Source organism: Thamnophis elegans, chromosome 2, assembly GCF_009769535.1.
Source record: "Thamnophis elegans isolate rThaEle1 chromosome 2, rThaEle1.pri, whole genome shotgun sequence".
In the NCBI taxonomy this organism is placed as follows: Eukaryota; Metazoa; Chordata; class Lepidosauria; order Squamata; family Colubridae; genus Thamnophis; species Thamnophis elegans.
The window spans coordinates 146,336,551-146,356,911 of NC_045542.1; the positions used below are offsets into that span (position 1 = coordinate 146,336,551).

The 20,361-nt window shown below is 42.1% G+C and overlaps 1 protein-coding gene across 1 annotated transcript; it reads right to left on the minus strand.

The window, feature by feature from the left end:
* Positions 1–901: 901 nt before the first annotated feature.
* LOC116502974 (cholinesterase-like) lies at positions 902–19,697 on the minus strand. The gene is given in 7 exon segments (XM_032209045.1): positions 902–1,294; positions 4,576–4,624; positions 6,261–6,415; positions 7,669–8,608; positions 8,611–8,817; positions 8,820–9,188; positions 16,378–19,697. Coding segments are annotated over 6 exon segments (1,719 nt in total). The 5' UTR covers positions 16,391–19,697; the 3' UTR covers positions 902–1,294; positions 4,576–4,589.
* Between the last annotated feature and the right edge of the window lie 664 nt (positions 19,698–20,361).

The window sequence follows — 20,361 nt, forward strand, 5'->3', positions numbered from 1 at the left end:
TTTGATTGCAATACCTAGATTATCAGACCTTTCCATTTATTAGATTTAAGGAGGTCAGCCCTATGAAAAAAGATATGTGTGTCAGACCTGGAAGCCATCTTTTAGCTTTTAGCCTTCAGGCCTGCCACAAATTCTACTGTGGGAAAATGGGAGGGGGGAATTGTATGGAGTGCGGCTGATATGTAATCAAAATAACATTCTTTCCAGAGAGTCAAAGCTACTTTGCCCTGCAGCTACTATGAGGTGACTGGGAGACCTCTCCAGTTGGGATGGTGCTTGATTGGACCATGTGATGGACATGCGAGTGCTGGGCAGGGACTTGAACTTTCTTTTGGGTGGGGAAAACATGGAAATTCTCAGATTTGGGTTTCCCCAGTTGTACCAATATGACATCTCTCATAAAAAGTAACTTTGAGGAAATCCAAGCCTCAGTGTTTTCTTTTGTTAGGGCTGATACTTGGAACCCTGATAATGTGAGTCATTAGGTTATAGCAACATTTGGCAGAATTCCTGTTTCCTTTATTTGATTTTCCATATTGCATCAAGTTCTTATGTTGTTGTGAAAATTAAAGGATCTTTATCCTAAGAATTCAGACAGTATTTATTAAGAGGTTCTTTTTGAAGGAGCGGGATTAATTAAACGCCTGTCTCAAATCAAGATATAACAAATTACTCCTAGGAATTTATTATTTTAACAGCAAAAGTAATGTGGGTGTTAGTTGTCTCCTTATTTGTCTTCCAGGTTCCCACCAGTCAGTCCCTGAAAGGACAATGGATGTTTCTGGAAGGTTTCTGGTGCAACTTATCATCATTTCCCCAGGCTGTCAGATGTGCCTCTTTCAAAATCCAAGAAATGAAACCCCCAACTCCATTGTTTTAGAGAAAAGGTATTTTTATTGGATATGAACTGATAGCAACGAAAGTAAAGCAAGATCTGAGACTTAAAAGCAGGAAATTGTACATATCAAAAGTTTACCCAAATCCCTCCCAACAACAACCCCAAGCTGAATGTCCAATCTCCAACCCCCAAGGGTGTCATGTGGGGTATATCTACAGGTGATTTCATCCATTTGTTATGCAGAGACGGTTCACCTTGATCAGACCTATAGAAGTACATTCAGCATGCACAGAAGATAGTGAGAACAAAACTCCCTCTTCATCCCGAGACATCTTCTCCAGCACGATTCCCCTCCCAAATACCGAAACCCCCTCCCCCCCTGTTACTATGGCAGCCGATAGCAAGCAAGCAATATAGAGGCTGACATTCGGCCCTCTTGCAGAAAAGGTGTTAGTTCTGGAGGGAAACAAAAAACACATAGAAACACAGAAACAGCAAAAACATTAGTACAATATATCAAGGTTTATCAGGGTATTTAGAATGCAACAACTGCAAAAGTTTTGGGGCCCTGACATCTTACTTGTTAACTCACTCTGAGTGAGAGGGAGGGAAATGTTTCCAAGTAACTAAATACTGTATTTTCCCCCTATGTTTTCGGGAATCAAGGATCTCTTTGACTTCGAAATGCTGTTCGCCCCCAATAAGGAGGAGGACAGGAGGAGGGGTATGGGCCAGTTAAGACGAGGAGGTATGTTCCGGTTTCAGTAAATTAACATGAAATACAGGGTGTATTCTCCTAAGGGGTTTGGGTAATTCCAACTGCACCGTAACCGGGTTCACAATCCTAACAATGGGGAAGGCCCCACATATTTTGGTCCAAGTTTCTTCAACTTTTAGGTAGTCCGAAGATACTTAGTGGAGAAGAAAACCCAGTCTCCAACCTGGTATTCTTTAGGCTTAACTCTCTTCTTATCAACTTGTTTTTTATGTACTTAGTGAGCTTCATCTAGTGCTTTTTGAATCACGGGCCAGATGACCTGTAGTTGTTTGATCCACTTGGATAGGGCAGGTTTTTGTGGTTTTCCTGGTGAAATTCACACAGACAATTTGGCATAAAGTTCAGCAGCCCTGAGTTTCTTCAGGACTGAGCGCACAAGTCTCACATATTCCTCTAAGGTTTCCGTATAGATGAGGATGTCATTGAGATAAACTAACACCCCTTATACAGATGTTCATGCAGCACCTCATTTATCAACTGCATAAAAATTGCCGGCACCCTCTGCAGTCCGAATGGGAGCACTCTAAACTGGATACAAACCAGAGGGCAATTGAAGGCGGTCTTCCACTCATCTCCTGCTTTTATTCGAATTTTGTAGTAAGCTTCCCTTAAGTACAGTTTGGTGAAGATTTTCCCCTTGGCCAGATGAGCTAACATGTCTTTCATGACATGGGGTATACATTTTCCATGCAAATGGCATTCAGGTTTTTATAGTTTACACATAAGCGAAGAGAGACATCTCCCCCCCCCAAAAAAAAATAACACAGGAGTGTCTACCCATGGCCTAGCTTGTTGGATGAACCCCCTTTTAAAGTTTTTATCAATGAAGCTTCATAACTCTTCCAGTTCATGTGGGGTCATCAAGTAAATCTGTGGCTCAGGGAGTTTCACCCCAGGGAGGATTTCTATGCTGCTATCTGTATGGTGATGGAGTGGAAGCTCATCGGAAGCCCTTTCGCTGAATACCTCCCTGAGGTTCCAATATTCCTTAGGAATTTTCTCCTCACCCCTCAATGCTCTCGCGTAGGGCCGGTGCTAGTTCATTCATGGCTTTGACTGTGCAGGAGGTTTTCCCTATCCCCCTTCTTGGTTGGTGTAGCAGTCTCTTCCTCCAATTCAGTTGAGGGTTCCATTTCCGTAGCCAGAATAATCCAAGTATGAGGGGCCATTCCATCCCAGGGGTGACGATGAAACTTAAAGATTCATGGTGGTCACTCATCCACATCTCCACTGGTTCAGTTCAAAATGGGCTGCCCCCCCACAGCTACTGACCCATCCAGCTGGCAATAGGCAATGGGCACTTTCATTGTTCTCAGTCTTAGCCCCATTTTCTCCACCACCACTGGGCTGATCAGACACCTGATGCAACCAGAGTCTAAAAGGGCCAGCATCTTCCCTTGGGTGCCAATTGAGGGCACTCTTAATTCTACTGGGATGGTCATGGGCCCACATGCAGACTTACTAGGGGGTCGTCGTTGGTGTCGGTTTCACTTTCCCCTGGGGCAGCTGGAATTCCCAACTCCTCCAGGCCTGGAGGAGTGAACACAATGACTTCCACACCTTTCAGGTGTGTTTCACGATGTTTTGCTGGCTGCTTCTCAGCCTTTTTTTCTTCAGCCGAGGTCGGTTTTAGAAAAAAAACTTTTAGAAAAGGCTTAGAAAAACAATTAGCAGCCCGGTGCCCCTCCTTCCTGCATATGAAACATGCTGTTGACCTGGGCTTGGTTGCTGACCCCCCCTTTTATAGCTTTAGGGGCCTCTTTCGAAGCCGAGGAGGGGGATTTGCTCCAGCTGCTTCCCTCACGGTGTCAGTTTCTGGCCAGATCAATTTCCACATCCGCAGCCATCACATACCAGTGCTGAAGGTCTCGGGGGAGGGAGAGTGCTTGGGTAACACAGAGCTGGTAGATGTCATCATTAAGGCCATCTTTGTAGCTGTCCACTAAAGCTTCCTGAGACGAACTCCGCATGTGGCCAGCCAGCTCGCGAAATTCCTGTATGCATTCTGCCACCGATTTTCTCCCCTGGGTTAAGGATTTCATTCGGGGCCTTGCCCTTCGCTCAGCTAGGGGGTCTTCAAAGCGTGCTCTTAGGGCTGTCATAAAGCCATTGTAATCTCTCAGTTGTGGGGAATCATAGTTATGAAGGGTCACTATCCACTCAGTTGCTGCACCCTCCAACACCTCACTTTTGCAGCTTCTGATGCAAAATCCTACCCATACTTTTGCATGTAGTTCCAGACTTGAGCTAAGAAAAATCTTAGTTAGAAGAAATATTTGCATCTTGAGATTCAGGGGTGCCTATGCGAATGTGCTGATAACATTTATCCCTGGGCTACAAGGACACATTCCTAATGACTCCATTCAGCCCCACACAGGCTGAATTTCATTCTCATGCTTTCTCTTTCTCAGCACTGTGTAATCTTCTCTTCGTTACTCTTCGTGACTCATTCCTTCCTTCCCCTATGCCCAAGATCTGTATTTGTTTATGCTGAGATGTAGAGGTTTCTCCAGGTTCTTCTTCCACAAAGGCCATTGCATCAGTTTGGAGAGCTTCCATTTCACACAGCAAAGCTAAGCCACAAAAGTGCTAGAGGGGAAACTCGAGTCACGAATGCTTCTGACTACGACTAAATCGGGTGCTGACCAAAAAATCTGCTAAATGTTCACGAATACATCCTCGGGTTGTGATCAATCACAGCTGCAGCAATTTTCTCTGCCAAAGTGATTTCCCCTGCCGCACCATTTTTGTGTGTGTGCGCATGCGCAATCAGTCTTGCTTCCAGTCACGACCATTCCAGTCCTGGAATGGATTACAGTCGTGACCTGAATTTCCACTGTACTTTAAAATGGTTTGGAATGCCGATGTGAAATTACTATTTAGAAAGAAGTTTAGCTCCCTTCTGAAATCATCCAACTTTATCCCAATTGCCGGACGTTACTACAACTAAGGTTCCTACCTCCTGTCTTCTTCCTAGTCCGATGAAACAGAATCACCTTTGGACTTCTCTGCAGAAGAAAGAAAAATGAAATATCAAGATAAGGTGTACAATCTTATCACTAAAGAATCTGAATCTACAAGTAGGATTCTGAGGATATGATTCATGGCATAATGTATATTTATTAAATATATATCAAAACTCAGTGAAGCGGTTGACATGATGTGCCAGTGCCTGGAGGCTGTCAGGGTCTGGATGGGGGTTAACAAGCTTGTACTCAATCCAGACAAGACCGAGTGGCTGTTGTGTTTTCCTCCCAAGAATTTGGCTAGTATTCCATCATTCAGGCTTGGGGGTGAAAATTTACGCCCCTCAGACAGGGCGCGCAACTTGGGAGTCCTCCTGGACCCACAGCTGACTTTAGAACATCACCTGTCGGCTGTGACCAGGGGGGCATTTGCCCAGGTTCGCCTGGTGCACCAGTTGCGTCCCTACCTGAACCGGGAGGCACTCGCAACAGTCACTCACGCCCTCGTGACCTCAAGACTGGACTACTGCAATGCGTTCTACATGGGGCAGCCTTTGAAGAGTATTCGGAGACTTCAACTCGTCCAGAATGCAGCCGTGCGAGCGATTGTGGGTGCACCTCGGTACACCCAAGTTACACCTATCCTCTGTGAGCTGCACTGGCTACCGATCGGTCTCCGGATACGCTTCAAAGTGCTAGTCGTAATTTATAAAGCCCTTCATGGTATTGGACCTGGGTACTTGAGAGACCGCCTGCTGCCAATTACCTCCCAAAGACCCGTTAGATCTCACAGGGTCGGCCTCCTCCGGGTTCCGTCCACCAGCCAATGCCATCTGGCTACTACCCGGGGGAGGGCCTTCTCTGTAGCAGCTCCGGCCCTTTGGAATGAACTCCCCGCGGAGATCCGGACCCTCACCTCTCTCCAGGCCTTCCGGAAAGCCGTCAAAACCTGGCTGTGCCGGCAGGCCTGGGGTTGATGAGTTCCCCTCCCCTCTCGACTGGTATGGCTGTGTGATTTTTGTGTATTTTAATTATGTGTATTGTGTTTATGTCCCGTTTCCCCCCTGAGTTGTTCGCCGCCCTGAGTCCCTCCTGGAGAAGGGCGGCATACAAATAAACCAAATACAATACAATACAATACAAAACATTATTGTTCGTCACATGGACAGCCAGATGTTTAGACTGGATTTGATATTTTTTGTCCACCTACTCTGTCCTTCCCAAAAAGCTGGGATGGGCAGATATTTTTTGGGGGTATTAAAGTTACCATTGCAGGGTGTAAGCTATTCCAAATAAAGCTGCCTTTTTCAATTGACTGAGAGGGATTTTGTCAATGACGATGGTCGTCAAGTGGTGATCCAGATGTTTTGGGATTCGTTATTGTTGTTATCTTTATGTGAGCAACTAAGGCTTACTTAGAGACAATACTAAAGACCTAACTCTTGGGATGTCATGAAATATGCTTGCTCTACAAAATGTATCACTAGCATTACAAAATTGCCCAGTGTACAATCAAGTGAATATATTTCAGGAAAGAGTGGCAATAAAATCAATTTTTAGAGATTGCTCTATGAGTGAGATGGGTGATCTCTATATCTGATATATAAATGATTTTAAAAAACATCTTTTCCATCAACCCCCACTCCCTTCCAAAGGCAGAACACATAGGTGAACTTACGTGTCTCTTCAGCCTTTGAAAAAAGTCTCTTTAAAAAATCACAGTGGTGTTTCACCTTTTCCTGGAATGGCTTAGTATTAAGAAGGAAGAAATTCTGTTCTGTGGGATTATAGAGTGGCCACTTATCCTTGCTGGCCGCTATCCCATTGGGATTCCTATGGAGAAAGAAAAGGACATTGATGGAAACTGATGCAGGGGAGAACCAACCTTGAAATAAGGAGAAATTTCCTGACAGTGAGAACAGTTGATCAGTGGAACAGAAGTTGCCTTCAGAAGCTATGCGTGCTTCATCGCTGGAGGTTTTGAAGAAGAGATTGGACAGCCACTTGTCCAGAATGGAATAGGGCTAGTTCTAGTTGCCTGCTTGGCAACTGCTTGAGCAGGAGGTTGGGCTAGAAGACCTCCAAGGTCCCTTCCAACTCTGTTATTCTGATGTAGCTCTTTTCCAAAGAGACTGGTTTTGACTTGAGAAACCACAACCAAGGAGAACTCCCAAAGGGGACTTTGAGGGAGGGATGAAGTTTGGCTTTGTGAAATCTCTTGTGTCTCCTCCTTGCTGATCCGAACCCAATTCAACTCCTTGTAGACTCTTGGATCTGGCAGTCCCAATACTGACACCCTGGGCACTCTCCATCTTGTGAATTTCCCCTTCACTACTTACTCCCTTGCAAGCCTTTGCTCATTCTCTTAATGGTAGAGTAACACTCTGTTTCTTATCTCCCTTTTGCCTTCTTTATTCCACTTGGAGAAATAATGTACCCTGGAATACGTGTGATACCACTGAACCCATAAAAGAACAATTATCTATAAGTGACATTATTAAGAATCCTTAAAAATTTCAGGGCTGTTTCCAGTACAGGTAGTCCTTGACTTACAACTATTCATTTAATGTCCATTGAAGGTTACAATGGCACTGAAAAAAGTGACTTACAACTGGTCCTTGTACTCACAACTATTCCAGCATCCTCAGGGTCACATGATCAAAATTTGGCTGCTTGACAACTGGCATGTATTCACCATGGCTGCAATGTCCCAGGGTCACATGATTACCATTTGCAACCTTTCCAGCTGATTTTCAACAAGCAAAGTTAGTGGAGGAAGCTGGATTCACATAATCATATATTGTACTTAACAATTACAGTGATTTGCTTAATAACTGTGGTAAGAAAGATTTTAAAATTGGGCGTGATTCACTTAAAAACTGTCTTGCTTAGCAACAGAAATTCTAGTCCCAACTGTGGTTGTAAATCATGAACTGCTTGTAATAATACAACCTGTAAACATATGGAAAGGAAAAGCATGCATTACTTTATGGTTGTATTACTTTAGATATAAAGTGCATTTGTTGAATGGAAACGCTTTTTTTGGATTTAAAATAGAGATTTTTGAAATAAAGTGAACCACTTACCCAGTTCTGGCAAACTCTGCCCAGTAGTGCATCATCCTACGGCTCAGTCTGGCTTCAGCCTCTGTGCATGTTTGATTGGCAGACAGCACTGATTCAAGAGTTCCGAAAACGTAAGGAATCTCAGCACTGTGTGATGCCCCAATCCATTCAGGCCAAACTGACCATGAAGGGCGATGTGTGAATAAATAGGCATATACAGGATTCCCCGTTTTCCTGATATTTCTTGCAGCTTCCCTCAATGGGCATGTAATGATCCGATCTGTATAGAAGTGGGACAGAGCGGAGCGGAACTGTGCTGGGCCGTGTTGTCCTTCACTGTACCTTAGTGCAATACTCTGGACAACATCTTTAGTTGCATTTGGCACCAACAGCTGTATCCCTTTCAGAAGCTGTTGCTGATTGATGAGATTGTTGGTGATGTTAGGGAAAACGAAGTGGACAAATGGGGCCATTTCATCAAAGGTCTCACCTATGAGGAGAGGTTTGACCCGAAAGTGCCCCTCCTCCATCAGCTTTTCTGGATTACCAAGCAGAAAATCCCTATCTGTGGTTGGCCTGAAGGGAATATTCAGAAGGATGCCACCTTTTAAGAACAGAGCTATTTCATGTTGAGTAAATTCAGAAACATTTTTTGTTTGCAGACAATGCATTATGCTGATATTATTGTCCTCAGAGCAACCTAGCAGATGAACAAATTCCAGTGATTTTTGTTTCGATTCTTCAGGAGACCTCCACGCATAGAAGCCATTGGCTGTTCCACTCTGGATCACCGCTTGGGCAAAAAGGTTCTGGCTTTTTGGCGCGAGAAGATGGAAATTCACAGAAACTGCTCCAGCACTCTGGCCAAAAATGGTCACCCGAGAAGGATCTCCCCCAAAGGCAGCTGCATTCTCTTTTATCCACTTCAGGGCCAGCTGTTGGTCCCATAAGCCTAGGTTCCCGGAGCAGCTGGTGGTAAGTAAAGAAAGCCTAGGGCTCCCAATCGATAATTGATGGTGACCACAATGACGTTCTCAGTGGCAGCCAAGGATGTCCCATTGTACACGTCCACAGAAGATGTGCCCATTAAATAACTCCCTCCGTGTATCCAGACCAGAACAGGGACTGGTGAAGAAGGTTGTGGATGTGGCACCCAGATGTTAAGGGAAGGCAATCTTCTGACAGTGGTGTTTTAGGAGCCCATATATCTGCTTCAGGGACACCCCGGAAAATAAATTGAGGACAGGAATTGCCAAAACTGGTGGCCTCCAATGTTTGACTCCATGGCTGATGTGGAAGAGGTTCTGGAGACGCAACTTCCCCCAGGGGGGGCTCAGCATAAGGAATGCCTAGATAGGCTGTCACAGATCTAGGGCTAGCCAGGAACTGCTTGCCCTTAATAGGGCCACTGCTGGTTATGACCACTGTGTGCCCCTTAGATGCACAACTGGAGGCTAATGGAAAGGGAAGGAGGAGGAGGCAGCAGAAGAGAGTTGGGCACAGCAGACAAGGCATTGCAACAGTAGGACGAGTTGGTGGACCTGGAAAAAGTTACAATCAATATGAGATTATTCCAATACTGTATAAGTACATCTTATGCTAATTCATGATTACTTTATTTTGATGGTGGGGCTCCTTTTTTGCTGAGGACACCAATGGTGAGCAGGGAATGACTTAGTCAACCTTGCCCTTCTCCATGATGTATCTCCAGCATTCTAGAAGAAACCACGTAGAATTCTTGATTACTGATCTTGCTCAGCAAATGGACAGTTTTACACAGAATTGCTAGTAGATTTTCTCTAGGGTTCCCAATACAGTGTTGTTATATATTATCTGTATTCTAACTTTCTAACTTATTCCAGAATCCTATTCTGGAATTTGGTGTACTAAGTCCTATCTTGTGGGCTAAGATTAAGATATAACTGAAATAAATAACAATGCAAATTACCCCAAATCACATTTTTACTGCTCTGGAGGGCAGAGCTGATGTCGCGACGTTACGATATACGATCTTGGCGCTCTAAGATCGCCATCGATATCTCTGCACTGGATGGTTCTTTTGGCCCTAAACCGTCCCGTAGCAATGGTGATAGAGAAGGGCACATCCTGCTGATCTCAGGGACATCGCAAAGTCCCTGATTGATCCAGGAGAAGCTCTTTTTTCCGGTGACAGAGAAGCAGCCATTGAAGCTGCTGAAGTTGGGACAGTTCCAGAACGGAAGGAAAGCAGGAAAGAAAGTGTGTCGAATTGGTGAGATAAATTTTATTATTAGAGAAGAGATTACCCCAAAAAACCAAAAATGAAATTAAAATCCAAGACAGAAGAGAGTAAGCAGTGAGATTAAGCCAGAATCAAACTTAGTGTGTTATCTTTTTTTAAAAATTTTTTTTCTTTTTACGGATGGAATCTCTACAAATGTTTCCTACTTTTAAAATTGGATTGGTTAATTTTTCTTCTTCTATTTTTATTGTTTTTTCATACTTATGGATTAAGAATTTCTTTTTTTTACAATGCTTGATCGGATTGTTTTTCTTTTAAGAACTTTTCTCCTTAAGTTTGGAATACAAAGAGGGATGTAAAAGCAGAGGAAAAAGAAGTAACACTGCCACTTAGAGGCTAGAGGCTTGGAAACATTGTTTTTTTTTTCTTTTCTCTTTGAACATTTGACTTATATCTCAAGGCTTCTGAGTTTGTTTATTGAAAGTGATAGTGGGAAGAGCACGGGTTGTTTACACAATAATATTATAATGAACTTGCTTGAAATTTAACAAAAAAAGCCTTGGGTGTATAGTGGCAGTGTTTATAAGTTGGAAGAATGGCACAACATGAAAAAGAAATATTAATATTGAGAATATTGAGAAGATAATATTGAGAAGAGAATGGAGAATATAGAATACAGAACAGGAAAAATAGATGGAAAAATTGAGGATACTTATCAAACAATGATGAAAGTTGAGGACAGAGTTCTAAAAATTGAAGAAAAAGATGAACAAAGAGATAAGAAAATTGTTGATATTGACAGTAAATTGAGTGTGGTTGGAAATGGCAAGAGTGGAATATGGAAAGGAGAGACCGATGGATTGGAACTCTATCCCAGACCTCAAAATATAGAAGAAGAAAAGGGAGAAAATTTGATAGAAGTAATGAGAGAAATTTTGGCAGAAGCATTGGTGATAACCAAAGGCAAGCTGATGGAAGGAACAGATTGAGAGTTCGAGTTTTTACAAGATATGTAATAGCAACAAGTTGCAAGCAACAACTTGCTAAGTCCATATAAGACTTACAAAGAAAGCAATCAGAACACTAATACTACAAATGGCAAGAGATATAAGATTGCACTACTATTGGAAGGACACAGGATGATGTAATGAAAGGTCATAATAAAAATTAAGTTGTTTAGTTAAATTTAGAGTATTATGTATAAAATGGAGTGATAATAGTTATAGTCAAATAAATGAGGAACTATGATAATAATAATATATAATATAATATACATATAATATAAATATATACATATAATAATATAATATATATATATATATTGGATTGATGATATGAGAATTTGTGTAAATTGCAAGTGGGGACTATTGTGAGGAAGAACAAAGCTTTGTAACCAATCGACATATTGTATGTAACTGGAGGATGATTTTTATGTATTGTGTGTGTCTACGTCTGTTTTATGTTTGTTTAAAAATAAAAAAAAATATATAAAAAACATTTTTACTGCTCTGATCTTGTTTTAAATCCACTGATGTCAAGCCAGAAGAGTCACTGAAACCTAGGATTACGAAGATAAGCATGCCTTCTTTTGGGTATGTTGTGCAATTAAATTCCTTTAAAAAACCAGTTACGGTACGAATGGCAAAAAGCAAAATTGTAAAGCATCAGAAAAAAATGGAAAGAGCTAATCTATAAAGGCTATAAATCAATGTTTCTCAATCTTAGCAACTTTAAGATGTGTGAACTTCAAGTCCTATAATTTTGGGAGTTAAAGTCCACCAATCTTAAAGTCGCCAAGGTTGAGAAATAATGTTACAAAAAGTCAGGTACAACTGAAAAGATAAAGAGCACACTTTCAACTTCTCCTCTGAACCCAGTACCTCTAATTACCATGGGATTTCCTGTTTTCTTTCACATAAAGGCTAGCCTCAGAAACATTTTTTAGAACAGCTACGTTCCCCTAATCCAGGGGTGTCCAACCCCTGGGCTGTGGCCCATGGCTGCAACACACACGGATGTTTCCCTCTACACACACACACACACACACACAAAAACACCTGGCGATCCACAACTGAAAAGGTTGTGGAACTCTGCCCTAACCTTAATATTTCCCCAACCACACATACTTTTCTCAGCAGGCCCTCTAGGCTGCCTAACAAGCATTTCTGTAGGCTTTCTGAAGAAGACCTAACAATTATTTGTCCTCGAGGAGCAAGACAGATTCCAAAACTGAACAAGCCAGCAATATTACAGCAAAGCAAAGTAGAAATAATGCCTCCCATGATGTATCCAGTACAATTGCACAAGTGCTTTAGGAAATGCAATTCTATCAGCATTTACCTAGAAGAATATCCCACTGATTTTTAACGGGTCTTATTGCTAGATAAAGATGGTAGGAATTGCAAGCACATATCTGAACCTAGAAGAAATGGCAGCCCACTATGGGCTTTCTCTTCACTGCTTTTCTTTTCAACTCTTGTTCTCTGTGTCTCAAACTTTAGCAGGCATTTCCTATTATGGCTTAATAAATTGTTGTCTCTCTAACGTTATGTTTAGCCTGGAATAGAAATAACTAGCCTAAATAGAATTAACCAGCCAGGAAAAAAAAAAAAGAAATTCTAATCTCTTTCCTAAAAATCATCTAATTCTCTGGGGAAAAACCACTGTTTTTCAAAAATTCTGCAGACTTACCCACTTGTCAGATTTAACGGGACTACTTGTTATTCGAAAGAAGAAAGCAGCTTCAGAGATGACCAGGCTGTATCCTACTCACACACAAACAAAAAAGATCATGAAAAGAGGAACTTTATATATTGCAGGAAGGTGCATTGACCAACCGGATTCTGTCCATAAAGAGGAAGGAAGATGAAAGTATTGGCAAAAGGCTCCAATATCAAAGACATGGAAAAAACAGAAGTTCCTTCAAATAGGGTGAGAGAACTCCTTAGCAAAGGACAGTTACTATCTCTGGTGTGCAACCTGCATCACCACCAGATAGATTTGCAATTGGCTGGCCAACTGCACTCAGCAGGTATCATGAACAATTGTGGGAGCTGGATAAGTCTAGCGGCTAGCCTATTAAAAAGAAGGACTAGAGGGAACATGATAGTTGTCTTCTAATACTTGAGGTGCTGTCACAAAGAAAAGGGGATTGACCCATTCTCTAGGGCACCAGAGGGTAAGAGAAGAAGTAAAAGGTGGAAGCTTTTTGAGTAGAGTAGAATAGAATAGACAGAGTTGGGAGGGACCTTGGAAGTCTTCTAATCCAACTCCCTGTGTCACCCCTGAAGCCATTGTGGGAGCATCTCCAGGGCTGCCACAGTGAGACTGGTCGGAGCTGTGGGAACATGTGGGATGAGATAGAGGTAGCCGGGGGAATATGTAGCTATGTAGCCAAAATAACATTCTTTCCTGTGGGAGCCAAGGACGTCTTCACCAGGTGTTTGGAAGGCGTGGACTGAAGCCAACTGGACTGGAGACTGGTCTGATTGGACCATGTGATGGACGTGTGACCTGGGGGCAAGAACTTTGGGTTTTGATTTGAGTGGGAAAAACCTCGGATCCGTCAGAGTTGGGTTTTCCCAGATGTGCCAATATGACATTTCTAATAAATTCTGACTTGAGGAACTTACAGGCCTCGGAGTTTTGATTACAATGGGGTTGTTACTTGAAACCCTGACACTCTGCTCAGGCAGGAAACCTGACAAATGGTTGTCCAATCTCTTCTTAAAAACTTCCAGTGTTAGAACATTCACGACTTCTGGAAGCAAGTTGTCCCACTGATATTGTTCTGTTAGGAAATTTCTCCTTAGTTCTAGGTTGTACCAGTGATGGGATTCATTTTTTTTTTTTTTACTACCGGTTCTGTGGGTGTGGCTTGATGGGCATGTGACTGGGTGGGTATGACTGGGTGGTCATGTGGCTGGGTGGGCGTGAAAAATGCCAGTAGAAACACAGGAACCATCTTGGGTGGGAAGGTAACAGCGTTCCGGTGCGCCTTTGGTGTTTAGTCATGCTGGCCACATGACCATGGAGAAATCTTTGGACAGCGCTGGTTCTTCACCTTTGAATGGAGATGAACACTACCCCCTAGAGTTGGGAACGATTAGCACATATGTGCGAGGGAATCTTTACCTTTACCTTTTGTTTCAGTAGATGCTTATCAAGAATGGCTTTTTCATTGTTTACTGGTAGTCCTCAATTTACAACTACAACTGAGATGAGAATTACAGGTTTGAGTTGTTGCGGCCATTAAGCATGACTGCTTTGCTCAACAATCGCATTCTTAAAAGTCTATGAAGATTCCCAGTCATCCAGGTCATGGTTGCCCCAAAGGCAACTGGACTTTCTTGTTTTTTCTTCGAAGACATTTCACTTCTCATCCAACAAGCTTCTTCAGCTATCTTCCATTCCCCACCATCCACACCAAGCTGAAGAAGCTTCTTGGATGAGAAGTGAAACGTCTTCAAAGAAAAAAACAAGAAAATCCAGTTGCCCTCCTGAAAAAGCATCTTTGTAATCTAGTGATTTAACTCTGTTATCTTGTTTTTGTGTACAATTCAGTGCCTTGTGCGGGGTATGTCATGGCCTGGCAGGGTTACATTGGGCAAATACCTGTGTTGCTAAGCTACTCAGCCCCCCTGTTCCTTGCTGCACAGCCAATGCAGGGCTACAAGGAAGGCATTGGCCAGGGGGGTACTAAGCTGATATCTCTGAAGGTATTAAAGGAAGCCATACCTTTAAAGGAAGCCCAAGGTGTGTCTTTCACTGCATGCTCTTTGTCTGTATGTTATGGAATGGTCTACCCAGCTCTTTGCTTTAATCAAAAATAAGAGCTGATATTTTTTCCAAGCCCCTTCTTGGGTCTCTCTCTTTGGCATTCTGGTGACTCAAGTACATTTTGGGACCTTACACTATAACATTTCAAACAAATGGTTGTCCCATCTCGTCTTAAAAACCTCCATTGTTGGAGCACCCACAACTTCTGGAGCAAATCATTCCACTGATTAATTATTTTGGCTGTTAGGAAAATCTCTCCTTAGTTCTAAATAATTCTAGGTAGCATGAATCATAAGTCTCTTTGACCATCACTTTTATAATTTCAAATGGTTACAGGGTAAGTGGTGGTTAAAGGTGGGTCATATGTACTACCAAATATTATATTACAAATATTAGAAATGTATCAAGGCAAATTGACTATAATCCATCTCATTAATTTGAATTGTCCACTTGAATAAATGGCAATTGATTTTAAATAATAAAAGATTATGAAATCTTGAAATCTAATCATGGAATAATAATACTGTGTTTCCCCGAAAATAAGACAGAGTCTTATTTTCTTTTTACTTACAAAATATGGCCTTGGGCTTATTATAGGGGAGGGCTTATTGTTTTGGGGTTGCTGGGTGGCTGCTCCCTTGCGAACTGGCTCCGAAGAGTCAGCCCACAACCATAGAGCGTGCTCCTAGAGCGGTTGCTGCTGGAAGATTCAGGAGCCGAGTTTTGGAGTTTGGAACCGGAGATGTTATGCTCGGAGCATGGCGGCTGCTGCTGCAGGAAGAACTGGGTCCGGACATGTTGAGGCTAGGAGGCATGCCTGCTGGGCGCAGAACAGGTGCTCACGCAACCCCCTTCTCCATCCGGGCAGAGCTCCATGCACTGACCTAGGGGGTATCCCTAATGTGCCAAGCCGCAGGAGCTGGTGAGCAGGCAGAGCACTACATGGCTTGGCACCTTAGGGATACCCCCTAGGTCAGTGAATGGTGCTCTGCCCAGCTGGAGAGGGGGGTTGCCGGGTGGTTGCTCGTGAGCGTGGTCACCTCATGGCTGCTTCGCCCCTGAGGCTGTGCCCAGCTCTTCAGAAGCCAGTTCGCAAGGGAGCAGCCGCCTGGCAACTCCCCCTCCGGCCAGGCAGAACGCCACTCCCCAACGTAGTGGTATCCCGAAGGCGCCAAGCAATGTGAGCACCTTCTCCCCCCCAGCTCCTGTGGCTTGGCGCCTTCAGGATACCGCTATGTCGGTGAGCGATGCTCTGTCTGGCTGGAGGGGGGGTGTCCAGGGGGTTTATTTTCAGGGATGGCCTTATATTTTTGCCCACACAAAAAATGTGGCAAGGCTTTAATTCAGGACAGGTCATATTTTCGGGGGAACACGGCAGTAATACATGTGATTTCACATTGTGGTGAACAAAGAATTATAATAATAATAATTGACAAATTCACCATCAATTAATTGCAAAAGGCAGCTTTAGTGGGAACAGCTGACATCCTGTGATGATACTGCTAACATCATAAAACATCAGTATCTGCCTATCCCAGGTCCTTAGGAAGGACTTGATAAGTGGACACAAATGCCAAATCCAGTCTGAACATCTGGCTGTGTGATGAATCAGTAATAAAAAATGTCTAATTCAGCCTAAACATTTGCCTGACTATGCTTGAGCCATAATATATTAAATAATGCATTTCATTGAAACCATAATTCAATTAGTGAAGCAAAAAGGTACTTACAGAAGACATTCATCTTGTTGGCTTGTAGACTGTCAATGGCATTGCTTGGAAGATTTACTGATGCTCCGTAAGGTACTCAAAACACTTTGATTCACATGTCAAGAGGATGCATTGGAGGATGCTTTTATAACTTAACCCCGCCTACACTTAATCCTCTCCTTCCCTTCTAATTATACATAAACAAGGAACAAGGAAATAAACTCTTTTGGATTTACACCCACTAGGAACACAAATGAAAGGAACAAATCAGTTCAGGAATTTTAGATGCTGCTTATACATCTGGACCTACTTGTAAATGAAAATAAGTTTTCAGTTGATTTTCCTGCCATTTCATATCCAAATTCCTCTTGCAATAATCTAAATAGTTTAAAAAACTTGATTGAGCAAGCTGGCGAGCAATTCGGGGAGTGAAAAGTCCACATATTTTAAAGTTGCCAAGGTTGAAAAACACTGATCTATAGGAACCTTCTCAACCTTTTTATCCTGGAGGAACCCTTATAATAAATTTCAAGTCTTAAGGAACCCCTACATAAAGATCACATAAATATAAAAACATTGCAATACAGTTAACTTCTAAATAATACATGTTTTACAAGAGCGTAGCAACAGGCTAGCAGCTAAGTTACAGCACTTAAAAATGTCCATCAAGGTGAGCAGTAGTATAGTGCACTGTGCAAAGTTAAAAATAAATAAATCAAATTTACAGTATTTTTTTTCTGTCACAATCTCTTATAGAATCTCTGGGTCTGAGGAATCCCAGTTGAGAAAGGCTGCCATATTAATATCCCATTAATTCCCTCCAAACTTCCCCTTCATTTTCAGATTGGGATTATTCGAAAGTAAATTTAGTATATTGATTAGGGTCAAAATTATACATCTGTTCCAATATATTCCAGAAGTTTTTCAAACTTTAATATAGGAAATACAGAACAATTTTGATTAAACTCTGATGTAATTCAAGAGAGGTCATACAATATATTTCTAACAGTGGTCCATAGTGGGTTTTGGACTTAATCGCTTGGATTCTTTAGAAAAATAGAGGTCATGCTGGTATATATGGTCAATCAAAAAAAAAAAAGAAACCTGGAAAGATGAAAAAATCCTGTTATTGTATTTTAGCTATAATTAAGGGATAAAGAAAGCCTTGCCAAAATGTTGGCATTCACATTTATAAGAAAACCAGGCAGCTAAAACTCTACAGTATGATTTTTCCAAACCATTTATTTAATGCATGTCAAGAACAGAGCAGTCTGGCTTAATTCTTAAGACATCAGGTTAGAAAGTGGGAAACTGGGACTCCCAATCTCACCTTAGGCACAAGCCAGCTGGATGACTTTGGGTCAGACCGCTTCAGCCCTAGGAAGGAGGCAATGGAAAACAATTTCTGAAAAGCCTTGCCAAAAACTGCAGGGACTAGTCCAGATAGGGCCTAGGAATACTAAATGAATAGGAATAGTATAGGAATACTAGGAATAATAAATGAATTGAAGGGGCACACACACACACAAAGGAAACTAGAAACTTTCATTCAAAGGAGCATCATTATGAAATTCCAACAATACTGGAACAAACTTCACCATTTCATTTATGGCACTTAAGAGATCAGCAATCAAAATCAGGAAGAATCATTTCTGCTTTAATAGATAGAAGATGGTCAGGTATAATTCTTTAAAAAAATAATAATGGAAAATGATTGCCTTCTCCAGTAACTGTCTGTGAAGATTCTCAGTCATGCAGAAAGCACAGTTCCAACTTCTCATTGAAAGAATGAGTATTCCTTGTGGACAGCTGGTCATTTCCTTTCTTTTAGAGAGTCATTGAGGCCATGGAGGTTTATCTGTGTCATCTGAGTGGTGCAGATGGGTGTGGAGCCTTCTTGGAACTGCTGAGAGGACTGTGCTATGGTATGTCTTGTTTTTTCATTGAAAAGTTGCAGCTGTGCTTTCGGCAGGATGTTTTCTGCCCCATGCAAATGACTAGCTGTTTGCAAGAAATATAAATCTTTTCATTGCCCACCATCCCGGTTAGAGCTGAAGAAGCTTCTTGGATGAGAAGTGAAATGTCTTCAAAGAAAAAAACAAGAGTCCAGTTGTCTCTTGAAAAAGCATCTTTGGGACTTCTCCAGTAACCTCTGACTTATAATTATAAAGAAAAGAATGACAATTAAAGAATGCCAATGCATCAGATCAGAATACTCTACTATTCCCTGTGAGTATTTACTTATCACGAGAGCATTGCTAAAGATGCTAACTCTTAGGATTGCCTGGAAATTTCCCATCAAATACTCATCTGGCCTATTGCTAAGTTTCATGTGACATCTAATTGGTGAGTAAATTACCTTGTTCGACAATTAGCAGATACTTTACAGAGGCCTAATACCGTATACGTTTACAGGAAGTTAGTTAAAGGAAATATAAATACAAAGGCATAATGTGTGTGTGTGTGTGTGTTTTACAGGAAACAATGTTTATAGAACAACTTTCTACTAATTCTAGTATTCCAGTAAATATAGTCTTATTACAATTTCCTTCAACGTAATAATGAATTTGAAATGTAGGGAAGCAAATTTTGTTGTTCCGTCACTACATTCAGTCACCACTCTTTGCGACCCCATGGACCATAGCACAAACCCTCCCATCCTCCACTGTCCCCCAAAGCAATCTTAAATTCATACTCATTGCCTCAATGATACTATCTAATCATCTCATCCTCTGCTGTCCCCTTCTCCTTTCGTTTTGCATTTGAGCTTCAGCTTCAGTATTTGTCCTTTCAAAGGACTGTGGGGGTTGATCTTTTCTTTAGGAAAGGAGGCAAATTAAGAAGGGGGAAAACACAAAACCCAACGCACTAAAAGTGAAATCATTCCCATGTGGAATGAATTCAGGGTGGGCTATTCAGGGTGTGTTCCAGGGGAGGCTAGAGAGCCTTTTGTTGCCATGCACTGGATAACTGGTTTGTTATCTTATTTTGTTTCAAAATATCCTAATCCACCTTTGCGCTCTCTTTGGAAATATAAGTAATGAAGTTCACTCAAATCATCCATGTTAGGGGGACCAAATGGCCGATAGAATTGCCTTCGGTTCACCTCCCCCCCCGCCACCCCCCCCCCCCCGTTTGGATACTTGAGCCAAGAGCGAATTTACAGCTTGTTAAGTCAACCCTGGCCGGAACGAGAGGTTCAGCTGGGATATCTGCAGGGCTGTTGGCTTTCTTTAGCTCCGTCTTTCCTAAGTCGAGAGACGCTTCTCCTTCGAGCTTTTTGCTAAATAAAAGAGAGCAACAGCTCGTGAAGTAGAAATACTGTAGCTTTCTTGGAAACGGAAGCTGCGCAATGGCGTTTGGGGAGGAAGTTGATTCTGGGGCGAGACATTTGAGATTTTTAATGTTAAAAATTTCGGCTGGGAAGAGGGGAAATGGGTGAGATCGTTACTGGCATTTGCTGCCGAAGTTTATAGCGAAGCCTGAAAGGGAGATTTGTCCCCTCCCTCCGCAAAATGATTATTGTCAGAAGTGGGATTGAACCCACGCCTCCATTCGGAGACCAGAACACCCAACAACACTGGGAAGGAGCAAGCCTTGAGTCTGGCGCCTTAGACCACTCGGCCATCCTGACATCTGAGAAAATGAGTTCCTGAAAATACTTACCTAATTGTTTCTATGCTAATTCATTTGCGTTCATGGCTCTGGATCTCCCATATTTAGAGGCGCTCTCCTTCCTGTTACAAGGCGTCGCCTTTTGGGTATACGGGAAAAATTGCAGCGTCTATGTTGCACAAACGAAGAACTAACCGCTCTTTCCTCTTACTCAATGATATATATTTGCAAAATCAAAATTGTTTATCAGATATTGAAGATACTTGCAAAAATGTAAAACAAAGCCACTCTTTTTATGATTAGTATTGTTTAAAAAGTGGGGTGCATGGTTTTATTTAAGTTAATAACTAATGATTGGTTTTATTTTAAGTTAATAACTAATGATTGGTT